General features: G+C 39.2%; 1 protein-coding gene across 6 annotated transcripts in view; it reads right to left on the bottom strand.

Annotated features, from left to right (window-relative positions):
* MAPKAP1 (MAPK associated protein 1) overlaps nucleotides 1–21,191 on the bottom strand; it is a 479,755-nt gene that overhangs the window by 60,367 nt on the left and 398,197 nt on the right. For 5 of the 6 annotated variants that reach the window (XM_033961254.1, XM_033961253.1, XM_033961252.1 and 2 more), the window contains one exon: nucleotides 3,217–3,354. In XM_033961254.1, coding sequence (XP_033817145.1) covers nucleotides 3,217–3,354 — 138 coding nt within the window. Of the gene's footprint in view, nucleotides 1–1,195; nucleotides 1,304–3,216; nucleotides 3,355–21,191 lie in introns of all 6 variants that reach the window. The other variant, XR_004540893.1, reaches the window with a different exon arrangement.

The following is a 21,191-nucleotide window of genomic DNA, read 5'->3' as shown; positions in this document are numbered from 1 at the left end:
AATTAAGATAACAAACTCCTTAACAAATTAGAAAATGTTCAACCTACTCCTTAAGTACTTCTAAATATCTTAACAATATATACCTCTTATTTTCATAACAATTCTTATGTAATCCGCCTTGAACCGCAAGGTAAAGGCGGAATAGAAATCACTAATGTAATGTAATAATACTTGTTTGTATCAAATATTTAATAGCTGGTTTTAAGAATTTAAGTTATCCAATGAATATGCATAAGATAGATTTGCATATAATGAATACAAATCTCTCTCATGCCTATTCATTGGGAATATCTTGAAAACCAGAATGGCAAGGTGTATCCTGAGAACCAGGCTGAGAACCCTGTACTTATATCTAAGAGGTTATCAAACAGTTACCTATTTACACTGGGGGTAAATAATGCTGGAAATCTCGCAATAGACCTAGCATGTCATTATGAGTCCCATTGCATCTGATGAGTTTTCCAGAATAAAGCAAGCCAACTAAGCATTTTGTACAAAGGTAATACAGAAGCATTAGCTTTATTATCATCTTGTGATGCAATGAAAGGTAAGGGATATTATCTTCTTAATAGCAAGATAAGACAGTTAGGATAGGTACTGTAATTTATGATTAAAACAATGTGCTTTTATAATGGAATGTGTGAGGAACCGTACTCTGACCTTTCAGGCTTCTGAACCCAGTAATATCTGTTCTTACAAACTGCCTTTTATCTTCAGCTGAAACTTGGAAGGGTGGGAATGCAGGATACCTTAGGATTTTAGGATCCCTCCCCTTTGTTCAGTGGAATTAAAGAGAAAACAGAGGTGATCTGCAAGGGCTGGTTTCTTCTTGCTTACATTTACCCTTTGCTGTCCAGTTGTATAGCCTAGAATTCTATGGGGTGAAGAAATGAGAGGGGCTCACAGATTTCTGCTTGTGTTGTATTTGTTTCAATTAATAAATGTAGCATGCATCTTGTGATATGGCTGTGTCTTGTAATATTTTGTTTTTTGGCAATATTTCACATTCACTTGATATTCAATGTTTGGATGTTGAATTAATAGTAATTCATCTTCTGGAAATGACTTTTTATACTGCACCATGCTTTTGGCATGTTTCTTTGTATTGAATACAATTTAAAAAAAAAAAAAAAAGAGGAAACACAGGACTTCAACTTCTGGGCATAGGCTCTGTCCTTTGCTTAGAATGACATACCTTAAATAAACTGCTCCTCTGAAGTGCCGGTTGAGTGTTTGGTGTTATATCACAAAGGAGTTCACGGAATAGAATTCTCACCAAAGGGCCTTTGCTTATTAAGGTTCTCTTCCCCCAAAGATAGAGAATGGAGAAAAAAATCAGGGTTGTAGAGTCAGAGTTGTGGAGTCGGAAGCAATTTTTGGGTTACTGAAGTCGGAGTCGGTGAAAATGTGCTGACTCCAACTCCGACTCCTAATAAAGCTAAATTGTATGTAATGCAAATATTATAATGCTTACATTTCTTATTTCACAGATAATAATTTGATTTACCTATTTTTTTTAAAGGACGCTTTACTTTTAGAATAAATTTTAATATAAAGTTCTTTGATTACAAAATGTAATATATTTTATGATATTCATATTAGTGAAAGTGGCATCTAGAGAATGACATGGGGACACAGTTTGTCCCCATCCCCACAAGCCTCGAATAGTTATGATTTTATATTGAAATCATTTTATTAAGGTATAAAAAGAAGAAATACTCTGGTATAACTGTCATTTTATAAATTACAAATACAGAACAAGAATCAACAAAACTCCTGTCTCCCCTCCCCCTCAAAAATATCCCCTCCACTATCGAGACAACTGAACAAGCCAAATTACTACAAAATGCTGCAAAGAAAAATCACGCTAACAGAATACGTTGGTCACACACAGAACACAAATACAAAATCCATAATAGCTGACCAAAAATGAAAAGAATTAAACCAAAATCCCAAGAAGCCACACCTTGCATATAAAGTACAACACCTATATTAATATAAAAATAAAGGAGTCAAGAGTCAGAGTGGAGATACTGTAAATAAAGGAATTGGAGTTATAGGTTTAAGGCAAAAGACCAAGGCACTGAAGACGGACCCTGTGACGTCAGGGGTCCGTCCTCGGGGTTGCCTGTCCGAATATTTCACCAATGCTGCTGCTGTAGAGGGCTGGTCGGGGCAGCAAACTCGTTCCTCCGGCGTCCTCAGGTAATGCAAATGGCTCCCAATCTCTCCGCGACAGCAGGGAACAATTTAAGGCAAAAGACCAAGGCACTGAAGACGGACCCAGTGACGTCAGGGGTCCGTCCTCGGGGTTGCCTGTCCGAATATTTCACCAACGCTGCTGCTGCAGAGGGCTGGTCGGGGCAGCAAACTCGTTCCTCCGGCGTCCTCCGGTAATGCAAATGGCTCCCAAACTCTCCGCGGCAGCAGGGAACAATTTAAAGCAAAAGACCAAGGCACTGAAGACGGACCCAGTGACGTCAAGGGTCCGTCCTCAGGGTTGCCTGTCCGAATATTTTACCAACGCTGCTGCTGCAGAGGGCTGGTCGGGGCAGCAAACCTGTTCCTCCGGCGTCCTCAGGTAATGCAAATGGCTCCCCCAGAGTTATAGGTTTAATGTACTGACTCCACATCCCTGGAAAAATCACTATTAACCCTCCCCCCCTTTTATGAAGCCATGTTAGGCTTTTTTATCGTTGGTTGCGGTGGTATTAGCTCCGACACTTATAGGAATCCTATGAGCATCGGAGCCAATACCGCTATGATTGGTGATAAAAAAAAGACTAATGCAGCTTCGTAAATGGTGTGTGTGTGTAAATCAGACCCATAATGTGAAGAAAATTATAGAATATTTTCTAAACAAATGAAGCTACAGCTATAAGATTTAATGCAAAAAGTAAACTTGACAAATATTTAGAGGAAAAGATATTAGTTAATAAGATAGTACAGCTTTAGAGGGAGACATGTAAATCCACTATGCCCGTTAGCCACTTACTTTCTTTCCCACCCTTAAAAAAAAAAAAAGAAGCAAAGTATTACTTTAAAAGGGGCCTTTACAGATAAATACAATTTTATAGTGGACTGTAGGTCACTTGGAAAATTCTACATGATGAGTGAATGCACCCAAGAAAACAAGGATATGGTGGCAATATATTTTCTAAGCATCTTATAGAATGAAAAGATCAGAGAGAAACATAAATAACAAAGTCTACTTACTTGGGCTTTTTTCTTCTGCAAGGTCGCAAGCACAGAGGAGGTCAGAATCAATTGAGATCGGTTTCTGCTTAATCCAGAACTTGGTGCTGGTTTTTTGATTAGTAACAGGGTCTATCTCCACCTTGTCTCCAGAGATACCTGTGAGTCAGAGAAGGGCAAGGACAAATCAAGGGTGATAGGGGGCTTCATGTTAACCATGTAATACTATATTTGAGTCTTAAATATAATGAGCACGTGTCATCATCCTTCTATGTGTTTTCATTATTTCTGAAACAGGAAGCAATATAATAAATAATCTATGTACTTATGAGTTAAGCAATATGATAAATAATCTTTCTATGTACCTATAAGTTTATTTTCTACACTAACTTTTGAGCAGGCGGTAGATTTTTGGCTATAGCGCGCTATAGCGCGCGCTCATTTGGTGCGTGCGATAAAACCGCTAGTGCACCTTCGTAAAAGGAGCCCTTAAACAAGGATTTCCATTATTTTAAATCCAATCTCTCACTCCCTCAAAAAAGTGGTAATCATTTTAAACACCAGCCTTATTATATCTTGATATATATGTCAGAGTGGTGTACAAATTGGACAACATAAGGAAGAAAGGAACTCCATTCAACAATAAAAGGACAGAAATCTATCGATAATCACTTATTCAATTCCAAGTAAAGCCAAGTAGTAGGCAATCCAATCACACAGAATAGAGAGACACAAGCAGAATTTCTATGAGTATATAAATCATACTGCCAAATCAATCGTTACTGAAAAACAGGATCACAATGCAGCTCAACACTACACTCTCATCCATGTTCTCGCTCTCCAATGGTCTCCTCTCTCTGAAAACTCAAGTCCAAAAGCTAGCACATAAAAATGAGCTTTCACAGATACTCTAAACTTCTTATGATCTACTTCAGCCTGAAGAGACTTGGGAAGTGTATTTCATAAAGTAGGTATAAGGGAAAAAAGCACAAGATCTGGTGTCAGTTTGCCTAGCCTCTGATGAATATGGGAGTAAAAGACGATGTTCATACTGTATAAGGAGCAGAGTATACTAGAGGGTTTGTACAACATAATCGTAGATAATAAATACCTAATCTAATCAGTAGTCACCAGGCCGCTCAGTGGTATAAATTAATATCTGGATTTTTATATAAGAAACCAAAGTCTAGTCTATGGGACATTTGGAGCATTGAGATTAAGTATCAAGTTACTGCGTCTCAATGGCCACGAATTTGGACTTGGAGGATGAGATGTACAGTGTCGGCATCTATGAGACAAACTTGGTTTTTCTTGTTACATACAGCATTTTGGACCCCAGTTTGTTTACAGAAGTTAGATAGCTCTAAGTCTAATAGATGCTGGCACTGTCATCTTGAAGCTGGGACATTAGATCATTTGTTATTCTTTTGTCCATTGATACTTGCTTTTTGGAAATCAATATGGGGTCAAATAATTTGTTAGGAAATCCAGTTACATTATCCTATGATACTGTGTTATTTGGTACATCAATGAGGGTTAAGAGCCAAATATCTTCTAATAATAATAAGCTATTAATTTAATTTAATTTAAATTTAATTCTTATATACCGCTAAAAACCGTGAGGTTTCTAAGCGGTTTACAAAAATGATGCATTACAAAGATACAATAGATAAAAATAAATAAGATAGGTACTTGGAAAATTTCCCTAACTATTACTCATTATGACAGGGATTGCCATACAGCATATCACGAAAAATTGGGATTGTTTGAATTATAGCTTTTGGTGGAACTCTCTATGTCACATATTTAAAATGGAAAGGGGAATTGCCATGCAGCGGGAGAACATTAAGAAATTTCAGGATATTTGGGAGCCATTAACAAAATACTGTAATGAATGAATATAATTTTTTCCCCTTAAATATGCACATCCAGGGTGGGGGTATTTTGGTTTTCTTATGAGTGTAAACAATGTGGGGAGGAGGGAGCTTATTATATGTTTTCTTATGTTTGATAAAAGTTATTGAATATGGAGGGGGAGGGATATTGGATCTGAAATAGAGTTTTATAGGGTATTAAGTGATGTATTTAACTACAAATTGATGTTATATATACTGTTTGACTTATTGTAAGTTTTAAAAATGAATAAAGAATATTAAAAAAAAGTAGTCTTACAATAATATTTTTCAATTCAGATATAAAGGAGTCACTGTATAAAGTGCCTTATGGACCATAACTAATATCTTGAACTGAATCCTATATTGGATTAGGAGCTAATGGAATTACATAAACTGAGGTTTCACAGAATGAAATTGATGGGCGTGACAAAAGTCTGATAGCTGTATTCTGTAGTATTTGAAGACATCTCAGATTACAAAATGTTATGCTTACATATACTGTGTTACAATAATCAAGTCTCAAAATAAACAGATCCTGGATTAACCTATGAAAAGCAGCAGTATAGAAATAGTATTTGATCATGCAAAGTAGTCACATGATAAAAAAAATCCCTTGAAGAAATGTGAGTAGTAAAAGGTAGCCAAAAATCTATAATTATCTCTAAATATTTAAAATGATCCTATAACCATAGATCCAGCATGCAGTGGTTTTGTCTGGTTTCAAAACAACAGGCGTACATCCAACTGGTCACCACATCCAGACAATGCTGAAACGGTCTAAGATTAGGATTAAGAAAATTTGTAAACCAGACCAGCAAAATATTATCCATATAATAAAATGCACTTTTGCCAAGATCTTGTATTATAATCACTAATGGACTATGTTAAATAACGTAGGCGATAGAACAGAGCCATTATGTTAATCCACTGCTGCTTTGAGTTCTCATCCAAACTTTGGACAATTCCCAGATGTTTGTTCTAGGCCTTTGGTCTTTACTTCCCCACCTGCTCCCTACTCTCTTCCCGTCTTCGAGGACCAACAGTTCAGATTTTCAGGATACTCATAATGAATATACATGAGAAATTTGCATAACTTGGAAGTACAGTAGTAGGCATGCATATCTCTCTCATGGATTAGAGATATTCTGAAAATCTGTTTGCTTCCCCTGTGGGCGAGGGGGGGGGGGATTTCTTGAAGATCCAGGCTCTATGCCATGTTTTATACTACCACAATAAACCAAGAATTCAGGGCAATAATGCATAAAAGATGATAACACAAAATCTTTAAAGACTTCTTTAAAAATGTCAATATACCTGATACCCAGTTTACAGCCTTTGAAATGGAGGAAGACCTGTACTGCAGTTTCATGTACAACAAAAAAAATCAACCTCAATCTGATGGTAACCTAACACCATATTAATGAAATGGATTCTGCAGTAGAGAATCAAGTTTCATTTTGATTTGATAAATTGCTTATTCAAATTTACTAAGCGAGATACAATACAAAAAAAATGAATATACATTTAGACATACTGTTTAAAATTTAAAAATATGGGTTAGACCGACAAACTTACAGACTAATTGATACACAAGGGATGGAGGAATAAAGTTACAAATTAGTGTTTTAAAGTAGAAAAAAGAACCATAGATGGAAAAAAACATTAGGGAGGGGGTAGTATAATCCTATAATAATAATAATAATAATAATAATTTTATTCTTATATACCGCCAAAGCCTTAGTAGTTTGAGGCGGTTTACAACAAAGAAGGGCTGGACAATCAGCGAATAGGTACAATCAGTGAATATAGATACTATTTATATAGGTAAGCAGGATACAGGTACAATATATAAAGGTGAGCAGGATAACAGAGGAAGGCAAGAGATCTTGGGAAACAAGAGGTCGTGCATAAGAGGTCTTAGGATACAAATCGGTTAAACAGGTTTGTTTTTAATAATTTTCTGAAATTTAGGTAGGATGAGGAGTGCGAAATAATATTGCCTAGCCAATCATTTAGTTGGCCTGCTTGGAAGGCAAGTGTTTTGTTCAGGTATCTTTTGTAACGGCAGGCCTTTAGTGTTGGATGGTTAAACAGGTGAACTCTGCGTGTGGGTCTGGATGAACAATCTAAGATAAAATGGGGAACCAAGTATATGGGGGCCAAGCCAAGAATGGATTTGAAACAGAGACCGGCAAACTTGAACTGCACTCTTGCTTCCAAGGGCAGCCAGTGGAGTTTTTGGTAGTAGGGAGTTATGTGTTCCCATTTTTTTAGCCCAAAGATCAGTCGGATTGCTGAATTTTGGATGATTCAGAGTCTTTGAATGGTTTTTTTGAAAGACCCCAGGTAAATGATGTTACAGTAGTCGAGTAAGCTTAGAATGGAGGATTGCACCAGTAAGCGGAATGAGGTAGTATCGAAGTACTTTCTGATGGCTCTTAGGTAATTACTTGACAATTTGAGTATAATTTAAAGATTCAAAGCATCTTTAAAAAGAAAACCAGGCGCTCCTAATAATTGGCTCACTAAAAGTGACAGTGCTATGAAACAGCATCTTGTCTAGAGTCTTCCCAAGGAGCAGCTTTAATCATACCCTCTCCAAAGTAAATCACACAATATGACACCCACCAGCAAACCTTACGAATAGCCCTTATACTCGGCTTCATGCCCCAAAAGCCTTTGCCCCTGTCTCTTAGGCTTCCACAGCTAATGTCATGATTGTTACAGTTGTTCGGGTCTCACCGCATGTGGGTAGGTAGAACTGACATTTCAGCTATCATGATACCTATCTAGACATGGCGAGACCCAGACAACTGCAACAATCAGAAGAGTATCCCTACTTCACCCATGCCTTTAATGGAAGAGGAAACGAACTAGCTAGTCACATACACAAGGAATAACATTAGCTGTACATATTGCAGCAGGGAATTGCTTACTACACATATTCTAGCTGAGGTCATTGTTATGCACCCTTTTCTGACTGCAGGTGCAATTTTTCCTCAAATTAATCACCCTGATCATCTATCTCAACTCATGCTTCTCTATTATATCTGTCTATATGTTCCACCTCTGTTTGTCCTATTTTCTCTATATTAAGATGTTTAATGTGCATTGTGTTGACATTTTAAGTAGCATACTATCCTGTAATGTGTACTGTTATATGAATATTTTAATGTTGTCATGGTTTATTGTCATGTCCGGGTTCCACTTGCTGTATGTACACTGCCTTGGCTGTAAAGAAATCCTAACAAACAGAAAACACAATAAGTGATACAGTCCGATGGCGAAATTAACAATCTTTGCAATTCCAGCCCATTTTTCAAGCTGTTTAAAGTATTAAACTTCACTAAAGAAAGAGCAGCTGGAACATCCAATCTGCGTAGCAAGCTATGGTAGGATAAACAAGTAAAAACTTATAATAGATGAAAACCTGACTTTAATTCAGTAGTTCCTAAATTCCCCCCCCCATTTTACAAAACTGCAGAAGCAGTTTGTAGCATAGGCCGACGTGCTCAATGCTTTGCGCAGCCCCCGACACTCATAGAGTTCCTATGAGCATCGGGAGCAGTGCAGAGCATTCAGCGTGCCGGCCTGCACTAAAAACTGCTTCTGCGGTTTTGTAAAAAAAAAAAAAAAAGAGGGGGGGTGTAAAATTAGGTTTTCAAAAACTTTCAATCCCCTTAGTTTTCAGAGTGACAAAAATATAAGAAAGATTCTGCCATTAAATTGTAAATATACAGTATACCTGATGGGCCGCCGCGTGAGCTGACTGCTGGGCATGATGGACCTCTGGTCTGACCCAGCAGAGGCACTGCTTATGTTCTTATATCATGGATGCTCAGCAATAGATATCCTGAGAAACTAGACTGCCTTGGGTTTCTGGAGGATCATATTAAATAAGCACTACACCAATGTAATACCTCCAGGGACTGTTACCCCAAAACACACATAATGTGCTGAGTTTGTATTAAAGAAATGAGCCGTTGTGATTCAATCAGTCAGGTCTGCAGGCTATTAGTGGAACTTCTGACTGATCACTTTGCTCATTGGTTTGTTGGTATTTTACAGCACTGAACAAGGGACCTTAGACGGCACGACATGTTTTCAGTTATGGCCCCCCAATCGTGGAATCTTTTACTCCAATATATTAGAGAATTAAAAGATTTAACCTTATTTAAAAAAAACCTTAAAAACATTTCTTTTTAAAGATGCATACGATTCCTAGCATACTAATTAACGATTTTTTACTTAAGTAGCTAAAATCACCCCCCCCTTTTTTTGTTCATTCCTTTTATGTTTTTCTTTCTCTCCTATCTAAACATTGTAACTTTCTCCCCACTTACCCACTCAATTCTTGTAAGTTTTAACCCATAACAAAAGTTATTTTGTATGTTAACACTAATATTTTATCTGTATATTTTATTATGTTGTACATCGCTTAGCAATTTAAATAGACCAGGGGTGCCCACACTTTTTGGGCTTGCGAGCTACTTTTAAAATGACCAAGTCAAAATGATCTACCAACAATAAAATTAAAAAAAAACACAACGCACACTGTACGCATAGAAAATGTTAATTATCATTCCTATTCCAGGGTTTTTCAAAGAGGTCAAAGCAGATGACTCTATGCACTATCACCTCAGTAACAACCATACAAAAATAGACAAATATACCCCCCTCCCTTTTTACTAAACCACGATAGCAGTTTTTAGAGCGCAGGGAGCTGCGCTGAATGCCCCGCGCTGCTCTCGACGCTCATAGGTTCCCTGCGCTAAAAAAACTCTATTGCGGTTTAGTAAAAGGGGACCTTAGTGTAAAATATAGACAGCAGATATAAATTGAGACACATTTCGATCACTAAATTTAAAATAAAATCATTTTTCCTACCTTGTCTGGTGATTTCATGAGTCTCTGGTTGCACTTTCTTCTTCTGACTGTGCATCCAGTCTTTCTTCCCTTCTTTCAGCCTGTATGCTTCCTCTCCTCCACACCTCATTCCCTCCCCCAACTTTTCCTTCCTCTCTCCCTGCCCTTTCTTTCTCTCTGCCTCCCTTTCCTTTTTTTCTGTTTCTCTTCTTTCCTTCTGTCTCCCTGCCTGTCCTTTTTCTTTCTTTCTTTCTCCCTGCCCTCCCCCAAGACACTGCCACTGCCATCGGGGACCCAAACTGCCATCGGGGACCAGGACCCAAACCGCCACCAATAACACGCCCAAAAGCCGACGCCGCCCCAACCTCTCCCTGCTTCGGCCGACCAGCATCGCGAGGAACTGTTGGGGGAAATGCTGCCGGGTCCTGCCTTCGCGGAAACAGAAAGTAGGCAGGACCCGGCAGCAGGAAGAGGAAATGCTTCACTAACATGTCTCCCGCCTTAGCCCGTAGCGAACGCTTGCTTCAGGGCTCTCAACATGTGCGTGCCGGCTTCCCTTCTCCCCCCCTCCCCCTCCCCGGGCATAACTTCCGGTTTCGAAGAGAAGAGAAGCCTGCACGCACACGTTAGAGCCCGGAGCATAAGTTCGCTACGGGCTGAAATCTCCAAGCCGGTTTTTTGTTCAGCAGCGGCAGATGACAGCTGGGCGGACCGCCCAGCTAAAAGGCCCTAGGGAGAACACTGGAGAGGAAGGCTGATCGGCCCGTAGATCAGGACGGCAACACGAGTGCGATCGACTCGAGTTGCCTTCCTGAGCTACTGGTCGATCGCGATCGACGCGTTGGGCACCCCTGAAATAGACGATTCATTAAGAACAAATAAACTTGAAACTTAAACTTGAAACCTCAGATTTCTTATGGAGATGAAAATTCCAGACTAAGCCTTACTGAGGGTTAGAATTCCAGGAATTTGTCCAGTGAAGTTACCACACAAATGCTTCTATGTCATTTTTATGGTTCATGAGAGAAACTCATCCATAGCCTCAAAAGTATAACAGTTTGAAGTCGTAAGATACAAGCTGATATGAAAGTGACATGCAGAATGAATGAATTGATTCAATCAAACTTTTAGAGGTAGAGTGTCAAATGGTCATGTACAATCTTTTTTTCTCAGGATCTTGATATTAAAAACAACATTCCTCCCTCAAAATCAGCAGGTCAGAGCAAAAGATGTTGCCACCTATCTTGACTTGCTTATTTGATTCTAATCTGAGGAAGAAAATGTAATTCCTGAAAGCTACTTAAGAAATGTATTAATTAATCAAACACAGACGAGCCTTTTCATATTTTCAGATGCCTTTATTTGCAGGCACTGAAGTGGACTAACATAGCTGTGACATTACTTTAGCAGGACTGGGAAAAATAATTCTTACTAAAGATTTACAAATGGAAAAGCTACACTGGTATTTTTTTTTCTTCAGTATAGCTGGATAATCATCATTAGTTTGTAATTATCATCTTTCATCAAAATAAAGAAATGACACACTGTTTCTGATAAGAAGATACAACAATTACAGTTTCGTAACCAGGACAACTGGGACAGACTCAAGGTCAGAGGCAGCAAAAGCGATGAAAATGAGGGCGAGATCACAGGCACCCCCAAATCACAGTTCCCTCCCTTGGAAGACTTGTATACTTGCGCTGTGTGAAACAGAGGACACAGACAGCAAAGTCACAGATACCGAGGCCACACTTGCCTACTAAGTAGTGCTAATTCCCTCTACAAAAAAAGTAATAACCTTCAATTCCGCCCTCTCCATAATAATATGGTTTACAGCACTGCCATAAACAATTACTATAATTTCATTAAGCAGATGCAACTATTCTGTCAGACTATACACGTGCCGATTTGATATTTCGTGCAGGGAATACTATACTTTGGATGACAGACATGGATAAAAGTCATGGTGACTCAGAAAGTTCTAGATCCTGACAATTTCTAAAAAGAGTCTGTAAACAGCACAGATGCCCCTGCCAAATGAACAAACTGAAGGAAAATTAGGCCTGTTTAATCTCTTCCCTGCAAATTCCTGCCTCATACTTGTTACATTTTCTTCTGCTAGTTGAGTTCCCCCCCCCTTCTTGTTTACTAGTACTTCGTTGCTTATAAATCACAGTGATGGTAACCCTGAAGTCTCAGTTTTAATTATTTATAATTTTTATTAGGTATTTATATACTGCTCATCAAGGTTATCTAAGCAGTTTACAATCAGGAACTCAAGCATTTTCCCTATCTGTCCAAGTGAACTCACAATCTAACATACGTGAGGCAATGGATCAAGTGACTTGCCCAGGATCACAAGGAGCAGCGTGGGGTTTGAACCTACAACCTCAGGGTGTTGAAGTTGTAGCTCTAACCACTAGGCCCCGCCTTTCTCCAGTTTTGTTCTGTTAAAACTTATTTGGACAGTTCAGTTTAATACAGCTTTATTTTTGTATCTGCCATAGTTCCTTGGTAAGAGACTATAAGGAAACTTAGCTGCAATGAAGAATTCAGCACCGATGAACCACTTTATCTGGTATAGCCCTAATTCCACTACAAAATGATTTAGAAATTCTAAAAAACAAAAATAAAATAAACATGGATTCTGACTGAATAGGGTACGCCTTTTATCACTACTGTATATGATCCCAAGCAAATTTGATAAGCCACAAACATATATTTTTTGCTTTGTTTGTGCTAAAACAGGTCTTATCTTCCTGGAAAATATGACCTGGAACTTCATTTTTCAAGAAAGATTCATTACATGGTCTTGCAGTCAATATTCTTAATATACCTTGTTAATTTGATAGGATTTGTCAGGTAATGCCACTGGAAAATTATATAAAACTGTTCCAGATGAACAGATGATAGTGACATGAATTAAAGTGATAGAACAATAGTGGAATATAAACCAGAAATGACACCCAAAGTGGCTGTTGATTTATTGCCATACCGAGTTTGGTTCTGGGCTTCCATGTATATTAGTGCTACAAATCTGGGTCCATTTAGCAGAGAGATGCTCATACATACATCACCAGCTCCTGCTCCAAGCCAAGGTCACTCCCCATTGCATCAATCTTACCAGCGGAGGCTACTTCACCGAGCACGGGTTCTCTAACCATCTGAGATGTAACAGACTCTCCTTTCTCTTTCATCTTTCTTTTATCATATAAAGTACATTTTAACTTCTATTATTTTTATCTTTAAATTGCTGCTGTATACCTCATCCATTATTTTTTTGTATCTTGCCAGGACTTGCTTTAGCTTATGCAGCAACAAAAATGCTCTTTGTCACTGCTGTCTTTTGGTAATTTTTTTTTTTTTTGCCTGTCCCCCACCTTTACTTGGGCTGCCTGTTTGCAAGGACATGAAACAACAACTGGATAACACACAGGCAAGGGCTAAAACCATCTGCTATTGCATTTATTACATTCGGAATCCAAATTAATAGGACAAGGTAGTTACTTATTTTAATGGAGTCAATGCTCCAATTAGCATTGTCTTGGCATTCATAAGGGTTGTTGTGGATGAGGCGAGATGCTCTAAGAATACAGCGTACAGGGCTGGATGCTGTCTGACCTTGGGGTGGTTCCCATCACTTCCTTTACCCACTTGTCTGGCCTTGAGGCAGCTCCCATTGCCTTCTCCACCCGCCTGCCCTTGGGGAGACTCATGTCGCCTCCTCTGCCCACCTGCCTGACCTTGGGACGATGTAACACCCCTTGCTCACTTTATAAAATTTTATTTAGATAAATTGTTTCATGAAGTAGTTAAAAAAACTAAAGCATATTTTGACATAGTAATCTGAATATCGGAAAATTTTCTTTAATAATATGGATGTTTAATGCCGAGAAACATTCCATGCCCCTATGGCATGTTTTCTCAGATAGGTGAAGTCAGTAAAGCAATATGACACACCAAGTTGACCTATTTGCCACTGGTTTGATTTGGCATTATCCCCCATTCAGGACCTTGTATGCTGGGTTGGGTTTTCCTGGCTAATAATTTAGTTTCAGGAGCTGCTAAAATCAGCTGATGGTGCATCTACACTAGAGGTGGCTGCTTAAGTGTTGTTTATTAGCTGTAAAATATTTTCCAAAGCTTTTTGAATGTGTTCTCTTACACAAATTCTACAGTTAGGCCAGATCTTACCTAGCATACGCTATAACTTAAAAAATGGTTAAGGACAAACAAATGACACCAATTTATTTCCCCTTTCTCCATGTGAAGACAGGCATGTCTGAGTGGGGCACTTGGAAGGGTGAGACATGATGTGGAGGGCCATTTTCCATAAGACATCTAAATCTGAGTTTAGACATTTTGCAAATGACGCACAAAAATCAATACCATACATGCCCATTTTCAAAACTGTAAAATGTCTTATCTTATTTTTTTTTTAAATGGATGTAAGTCATTCCATACCAAGTGGTCTAAAAAAAAAAAAAAATTCTCCCCACCATTATGTCTCAGATTTTGTTCAAAATTTATATGCAGAACTAGCACAGCATTTAAAAAAAAAAAGTTTCACAAAATATGAGATTCTTAGTTGCAATAGTCACTGAGCTAGACCCCCTTGTTTTACTGGGTGCTGGTAGCATCGTACACAACAGTGAATAAAATGTCATTTTTGATCAGAGCCGATCCAAGATGGCGGAAGGAACGGTTAGCTGAGCGTTCTGGCACAGACGTTTGAGCGAGAATCTGACTTTTCCTATTTCTAAGAAGAACTTTTTACCTCTGATATGCCGAAAAGGAGGCTGCAGCGCTGCTGGAGCCTCGCAGCGTCCCGGTCCAGCCAGGCTCGGTAGCATCGACGAGCTTCTGCGCTGGATGCAGGAAGTGTCGGTGGCAGCATCAGCACCCCCGTTGGAGGCACTCTGTAGTGAGACAGAGGTGGTTTCCCCGGGACTGGAGATCACATTGAGCCCTGACGTCAGAGCACCTCCTCCTCTTCCTCAGACTGCCAGCTCACCACGGGTAGAGGAGCAATCGGAAGGCGGTGAGCTCTTCTCCCCGGAGGCTTCGGACGTCAGAGAGTGGAGCTTGGAGTTGGACTCCCTACATCGGCAGGAGAGTCCCGTGGAGCCTGAGGTTTCTATCAATCAGAGGGTGAATCGCGATCGGGAGAGTCGCCAACAGGAGGAGAGGTAAGTTGATGTGAATACAAAAATTGATCCTGAAAAACTTTCTATTACATTAGATAAACCCCGAGAGGTAACTCTGGATGCCATTTGGGATCTTGTGGCAGATCTGGCTAAATCAATTAAGCCTCAATTGTTTCAATTGGAACAAAAATTAAAAACTCATAAACTGATATTAAAAATCTCAAAAATGATCTACAAGACCTTAAAAATTCAAATGTTGCCTCTAAACAGATTACAGAAACACTAATGAGAGATAATATAAATCTGAGAAGGAAATTAGAATCATTAGACAACTTTTCTTGTAACAACAACCTCAGATTAATTAACTTTTCTAGAGTAGCAACAATATTTCCTAGAAACATGTTAAAACGTTACATGATGGAAATATTAGAAATTTCAGAAGAATTGTTGCCACCATTTACCAAGGTCTACTATTTGCCTTTACAAAAAGACATTAGTGGGTTTTGATATTTTACAGATTGGCGGAATGTATTGTTTTCTGTATTGTATTGATGTTTCGCTATGATGGCTTTTTTTTTGTTTGTTATAAATAAACAATTACAAAAAAGTGTGAGATATTTTGTGTGCACAGCCCATGATATACACATATCACAAGGCTAGAAAATGTATACGAACTAGGTGTGTTGGTACATGGTGGCTTTGCCACTACTGGTTTCCAAATGAGCAAACCAATATCCCCATCACCAGGGGTGCCCACACTTTTTGGGCTTGCGAGCTACTTTTAAAATGACCAAGTCCAAATGATCTGCCAACAATAAAATAAAAAAAAAAACACAAAGCACACTGTACGCATAGAAAATGTTAATTATCATTCCTATTCCGGGATTTTTTCAAAGAGGTCAAAGCAGATGACTCTATGCACTGTCACCTCAGTAAAAACCATACAAAAATAGACAAATACCCCCCTCTCTTTTTACTAAACCACGATAGCAGTTTTTAGCGCAGGGAGCTGCGCTGAATGCCCAGCACTGCTCTCGATGTCATAGGCTCCCTGCGCTAAAAACCTATATTGCGGTTTAATAAAAAGGAGCCATAGTGCAAAATATAGACAGCAGATATAAATGCAGACACATTTTGATCACTAAATTTAAAATAAAATCATTTTTCTTACCTTGTTGTCTGATGATTTCATGAGTCTCTGGTTGCACTTTCTTCTTCTGACTGTGCATCCAATCTTTCTTCCCTTCTTTCAGCTTGTATGCTTCCTCTCCTCCAGACCTCATTCCCTCCCCCAACTTTTTCTTCCTCTCTCCCTGCCCTTTCTTTCTTTCTCTCTTCATGCCCCCTTTCTTTTTTTCTGTTTCTCTTCTTTCCTTCTGTCTCTCTGCCTGCCCTCTTTCTTTCTTTCTCCCTGCCCTCCCCCAAGCCACTGCCACTGGGGAATAGGCCCCCAAGCCGCCGCCATCCAATAACAGGCCCCAAAGCCGCCGCCGCCGCCCCAAGCTCTCCCTGCTTTCCTGCGTCGGGCCGACCAGCATTCCTCTCCCCGCCATCAATTCTGCCGTCGGAGAGGAAGTTCCGGCCCAGCCAGGCAGTGATTGGCTGGCCAGAACTTCCTCTTCGACGGCAGAATTTACTTCAGGGGGAGGAAGGCTGTTCGGCCTGGTAGATCGCCAAGACAAAGTGAGTCTATCACGGAGCGATCAACTCACTTTGCCTTGGCGATCTACCGGTCGATCGCGATTGACCTATTGGGCACCCCTGCCCATCACCATAGGGGCTATGCCCAATAGCAATACAACAACGGCCATGGGTGGCTTTCTTTTCCACAGGCTCCCCCAAGCCTGTTTGTGGGTTTATTTTCCACCAGATCCCAAACCTGTTTACATTATGGTTTATTTTGTCAAAGAGACTATAGCATTTCTTCTGTAAAGATTCATATTCAGTGATGAAAAGAGCTTCATGATGAAGGCAAACTTTGGATGCTTGATCTAGCTTTGCTCCTGAGCATCTGATATGTAGCTTCTGCTCACAACCAGTAAAATCTTCAAATATTTTCAATGCAGCCTTTTTTTGCATGGAAAATTACATGGCACTTTGATGCACCAGTACTTTGCCCAATTGAACAGGGAGGCAAAGTTATATCCTCTTCAAAGTCTGACATCTATTACCTAAAATTCGAAGGACACAATCTGAATCAGATATCTTGGCACAGGTTTAAAATTTTTTAAAATACCTGACTAAAGCATGTGAATGGAGCAAAGCAATAAACAAATGGCTAAAATGATTGGTAATAATGGGTTCAACAAGGCCTATTTAAGCCTATCAATTCTGAGTGTAAAAACTATTTTAATACATGGAAAATACAAATGATACACAAATGCTATACATAGCAACCAACTGATAAACCCAGCACTGCCTTCACTGGAGAACAAACTGCAAATGAAGCACAAAATATATCAATCACTAAACTCACTCACCACCAGAAAAACGCATATTACAACAATAATGTAGGACCTTTCGAAATCTTTGAGAAGCATAAAACAGAAATACAGTGGTATTCAAAAAATTGAACATAAATGCAAAATGCAAATATTGCATGCCACACTGCTAAGCATTCCTAACTTTGAGGTGATTTTGTATATTTATGACAGTTGCATTGCAAAACCAAAAGGTGTGTATCTTATAGAGTAAAATTTTCTCTTTCAAACAATGTTACTTTTAGGAAGATATAGGCAGACTTTTTTATTTTTTATAATTGACCCTGAAAATTGACAAATTTCAGCCCTGTGTCAAAGATGCCATATTTGAAGGAATGTTATGATGCAGCTGTTTATGCAGAATTGCTGCAAATTTGAGAGTGTAGCTTCCAATGCAAGGATAATCTATGATAAAAATGTGAAGTATGTATTTTCTCTTGCTCTGGAACTATAGCAGCTGATAAACTGGTCAAAATCTGGTGCAACAAACTGTGACAAAATTTTGGGCACACTTAGAGCAAATTTTTCAGGTGGGCTTTTGTATCGATGATGCTCATACTAGCATCAATACAACTAGCACAAAAAAAGTTATGCTGGACTACCAAAAATGTGCACTTTTGACCAATTATTTTCTATTTTACAAGCAGCTAAAAATGATACTTTATTCATCACTGTGTACAATGCTTCCAACATCCAGCCAGACAAGTGGGTCTAGCTCAGTGATTATTGCAATTATAATCTAAAATCTTAGGAAAATCCTTAGTACCCTGACTATTCTATGTGCAAATTTTGAACAAAATCTGAAACATAATGGTAGGGGACCATTAGACCACTTGGCATAGAATAACCCATTTGATTGTGCTCAGTACGTCTATATTTTTGAATCTTTCCTACAAAAACATGTTCAATTGAAAAGTGTACAGAACAAGCCATTGGGTTGTAGAAGGGACCAGCATTTGTAGTAGACTGGCCATACAGACATCCCAGCAAAGCAGTGGGGCACCTTAGGAGGCACTGAAGTGAACATAACATAATAGGACCCAGGTATATATCTCATCATAACCTCCTTATAGTGAACTTTTCAAAGCCCACTGGACCTAATTGTATAACTCACTAATAGCCCTTACACCTACAGGTTTCGCCTATAAATGGGTACAGTAGGATCTGGGTGAATGTTGGAAGGCTCACATATTCCACCATAAGTGTAGTAACTAGAGTGTGATATGGGCCTGAGTCCCTATCTCTGTGGTTGACTACTTCATCCACTAGGCTACCTGAGAAATCAGTTTGCTGCTCTAATAGGACTGGCTATAAAATCTGAAGCTCTCATATAGGCTGTTATGTACTGTTTCATTCACATCTTTGGGGGGACATGTTTAAATTTCTCCAGTGGTCATTCGGTAAGTTTGGGCACTTTTTTTGGCACTTATTCATTATTAAAACAGGTCTAGACCCAGATGTCCAAATTGTGCCCTGGACATATTCTTAAATTTTTGATTACAGCAGGAAAACGTCCAAGTCATAGTCTATCATAGTCCAGCCCACAACACACCTCCTTGAGATTTAGAGAACTACTGATCAACAACATAGATATCTGTCTAGAATATAGGTTTCAAAAATAGCGAATTGGAAGGGTTTGGCAAGCAAAATGTCCATTTGCCCTTTATGCCACTTTTTAGATGTTTTTCTTTTTTGAAAATGAGCTCCATAATGTGTCTCAGTAGGCTGGCAGATGGTAGCATTTGGATTCACTAGAGGTAGGTCTTGTCAGACAAATCTGATCGATTTCTTTGACTGAATGACCAAAGAGTTGGATAGAGGGAGTGCGCTAGATGTGGTGTATTTAAATTTTAGCAAAAAGCCTTTGTCAGTGTTCCACACAGATGTCTAAGAAATAAACTGAGTGCCCTCGGGATGGGACCCAAAGTGACGGGCTGGGTCAAGAACTGGTTGAGTGGAAGGCGACAGAGGGTAGTGATCAATGGAGATCGCTCTGAGGAAAGGGATGTTACCAGTGGTGTGCCTCAAGGTTCTGTTCTTGGGCCTATTCTTTTTAATATTTTTATAAACAATATTGCTGCAGGGCTGTCGAGTAAGATTTGCCTCTTTGCAGATGATATGAAAATCTGCAATAGAGTAGACACACCGGATGGTGTGAATAACACGAAGAAAGACATGACGAAGCTTGAAGAATGGTCTGAAATTTGGCAGCTAAAATTTAATGCTAAGAAATGAAAGATCATGCATTTGAGCTGCAAAAACCCAAGGGAACGGTGCAGTTTAAGGGGTGAAGAACTTAAGTGCATGACGGAAGAGTGGGACTTGGTGTGATTGTATGTGATGATCTTAAGGTGGCCAAACAGGTTGAAAAGGTGATGGCGAAAGCTAGAAAGATGCCTGGGTGCATAGTGAGAGGTATGGCCAGTAGGAAAAAGGAGGCATTGATGCCCCTGTATAAAACTCTGGTGAGACCTCAGTTAGAATATTGTGTACAATTCTGGAGATCGCACCTTCAAAATGATATAAAAAGGATGGAGTCGGTCCAGAGGAAGGCTACTAAAATGGTGTGTGGTCTTCGTCATAAGGCCTATGAGGCCAGACTTAAAAGATCTCAACCTGTATACTTTGGAGGAAAGGCAGGAGAGGGGAGATATGGTAGAGATGTTTAAATACCCATGTGTTGTAAATGCGCATGAGTCGAGTCTCTTTCATTTGAAAGGAAGCTCTGGAATGAGAGGGCATAGGATGAAGTTAAGAGGTAATATGCTCAGGAGTAATCTAAGGAAATACTTTTTACAGAAAGAGTGGTAGATGCGTGGAACAATCTCCCGGTAGAGGTGGTGGAGACAGAGACTGTGTCTGGTTTCAAGAAAGCCTGGGATAGTCACGTGAGATCTCCTAGAGAGAGGAAGAGATAATGATTACTGCAGATGGGAACACTGGATAGGCCATTTGGCCTTTATCTGCCATCATGTTTCTATTCATCTATGAGTAATATACTGTTCCAAAACATGCTTACTTTACCCAAATTTTTGCAGAGGTATTCCCAGGCCGCATGTATAAGCCAAGGGAGGCTGCAATTTTAATAGTTTTCAATTTTCAAAACCACTTGTGTGGTTTGGCCAGAAAAAGTATCTGCATATAGTGATCAAATCTCTGCAGATACCTTTTCCTTGAGCAAGATTTGAAGGGAAAGTATATTTTCTAACAGTCCTTCACACCATGTGGAAAAACCAGTGAACAACAAATCACACAAAATCAAAATGTTCCTTCTAGTTTTATCTAGCAAATCAAACCTCTTAAAGTCAAGTCTCCATTTCAACCATATTAAAAATACCATCAGCTTTCTCACTACTGCAACAGTAAATCTGGCAAGGATTCTTTGATGCGGATACTATGAAATCAAAACTATAAGCTCAAATGTGCCAATCCTATACCCCACAAGTAGAAATTCTGGTGTAATTAACACCAGCGTTCTGATCATGACCAACAAACTTATGGCCATGACATCAGGTAGCCCATCAGTGCTTTGTGAACTAACTTGGAAAGCTTCCATGTTCAATGTAAAGAAACCGAATCATCTGAAATATAGAAAGTAGCTGTCAAAC

This window comes from Geotrypetes seraphini, chromosome 10 (genome assembly GCF_902459505.1).
Source record: "Geotrypetes seraphini chromosome 10, aGeoSer1.1, whole genome shotgun sequence".
In the NCBI taxonomy this organism is placed as follows: domain Eukaryota; kingdom Metazoa; phylum Chordata; class Amphibia; order Gymnophiona; family Dermophiidae; genus Geotrypetes; species Geotrypetes seraphini.
Note: the sequence above shows the minus strand (reverse complement) of the source record. Positions and strands in the feature narration are given on the sequence as shown.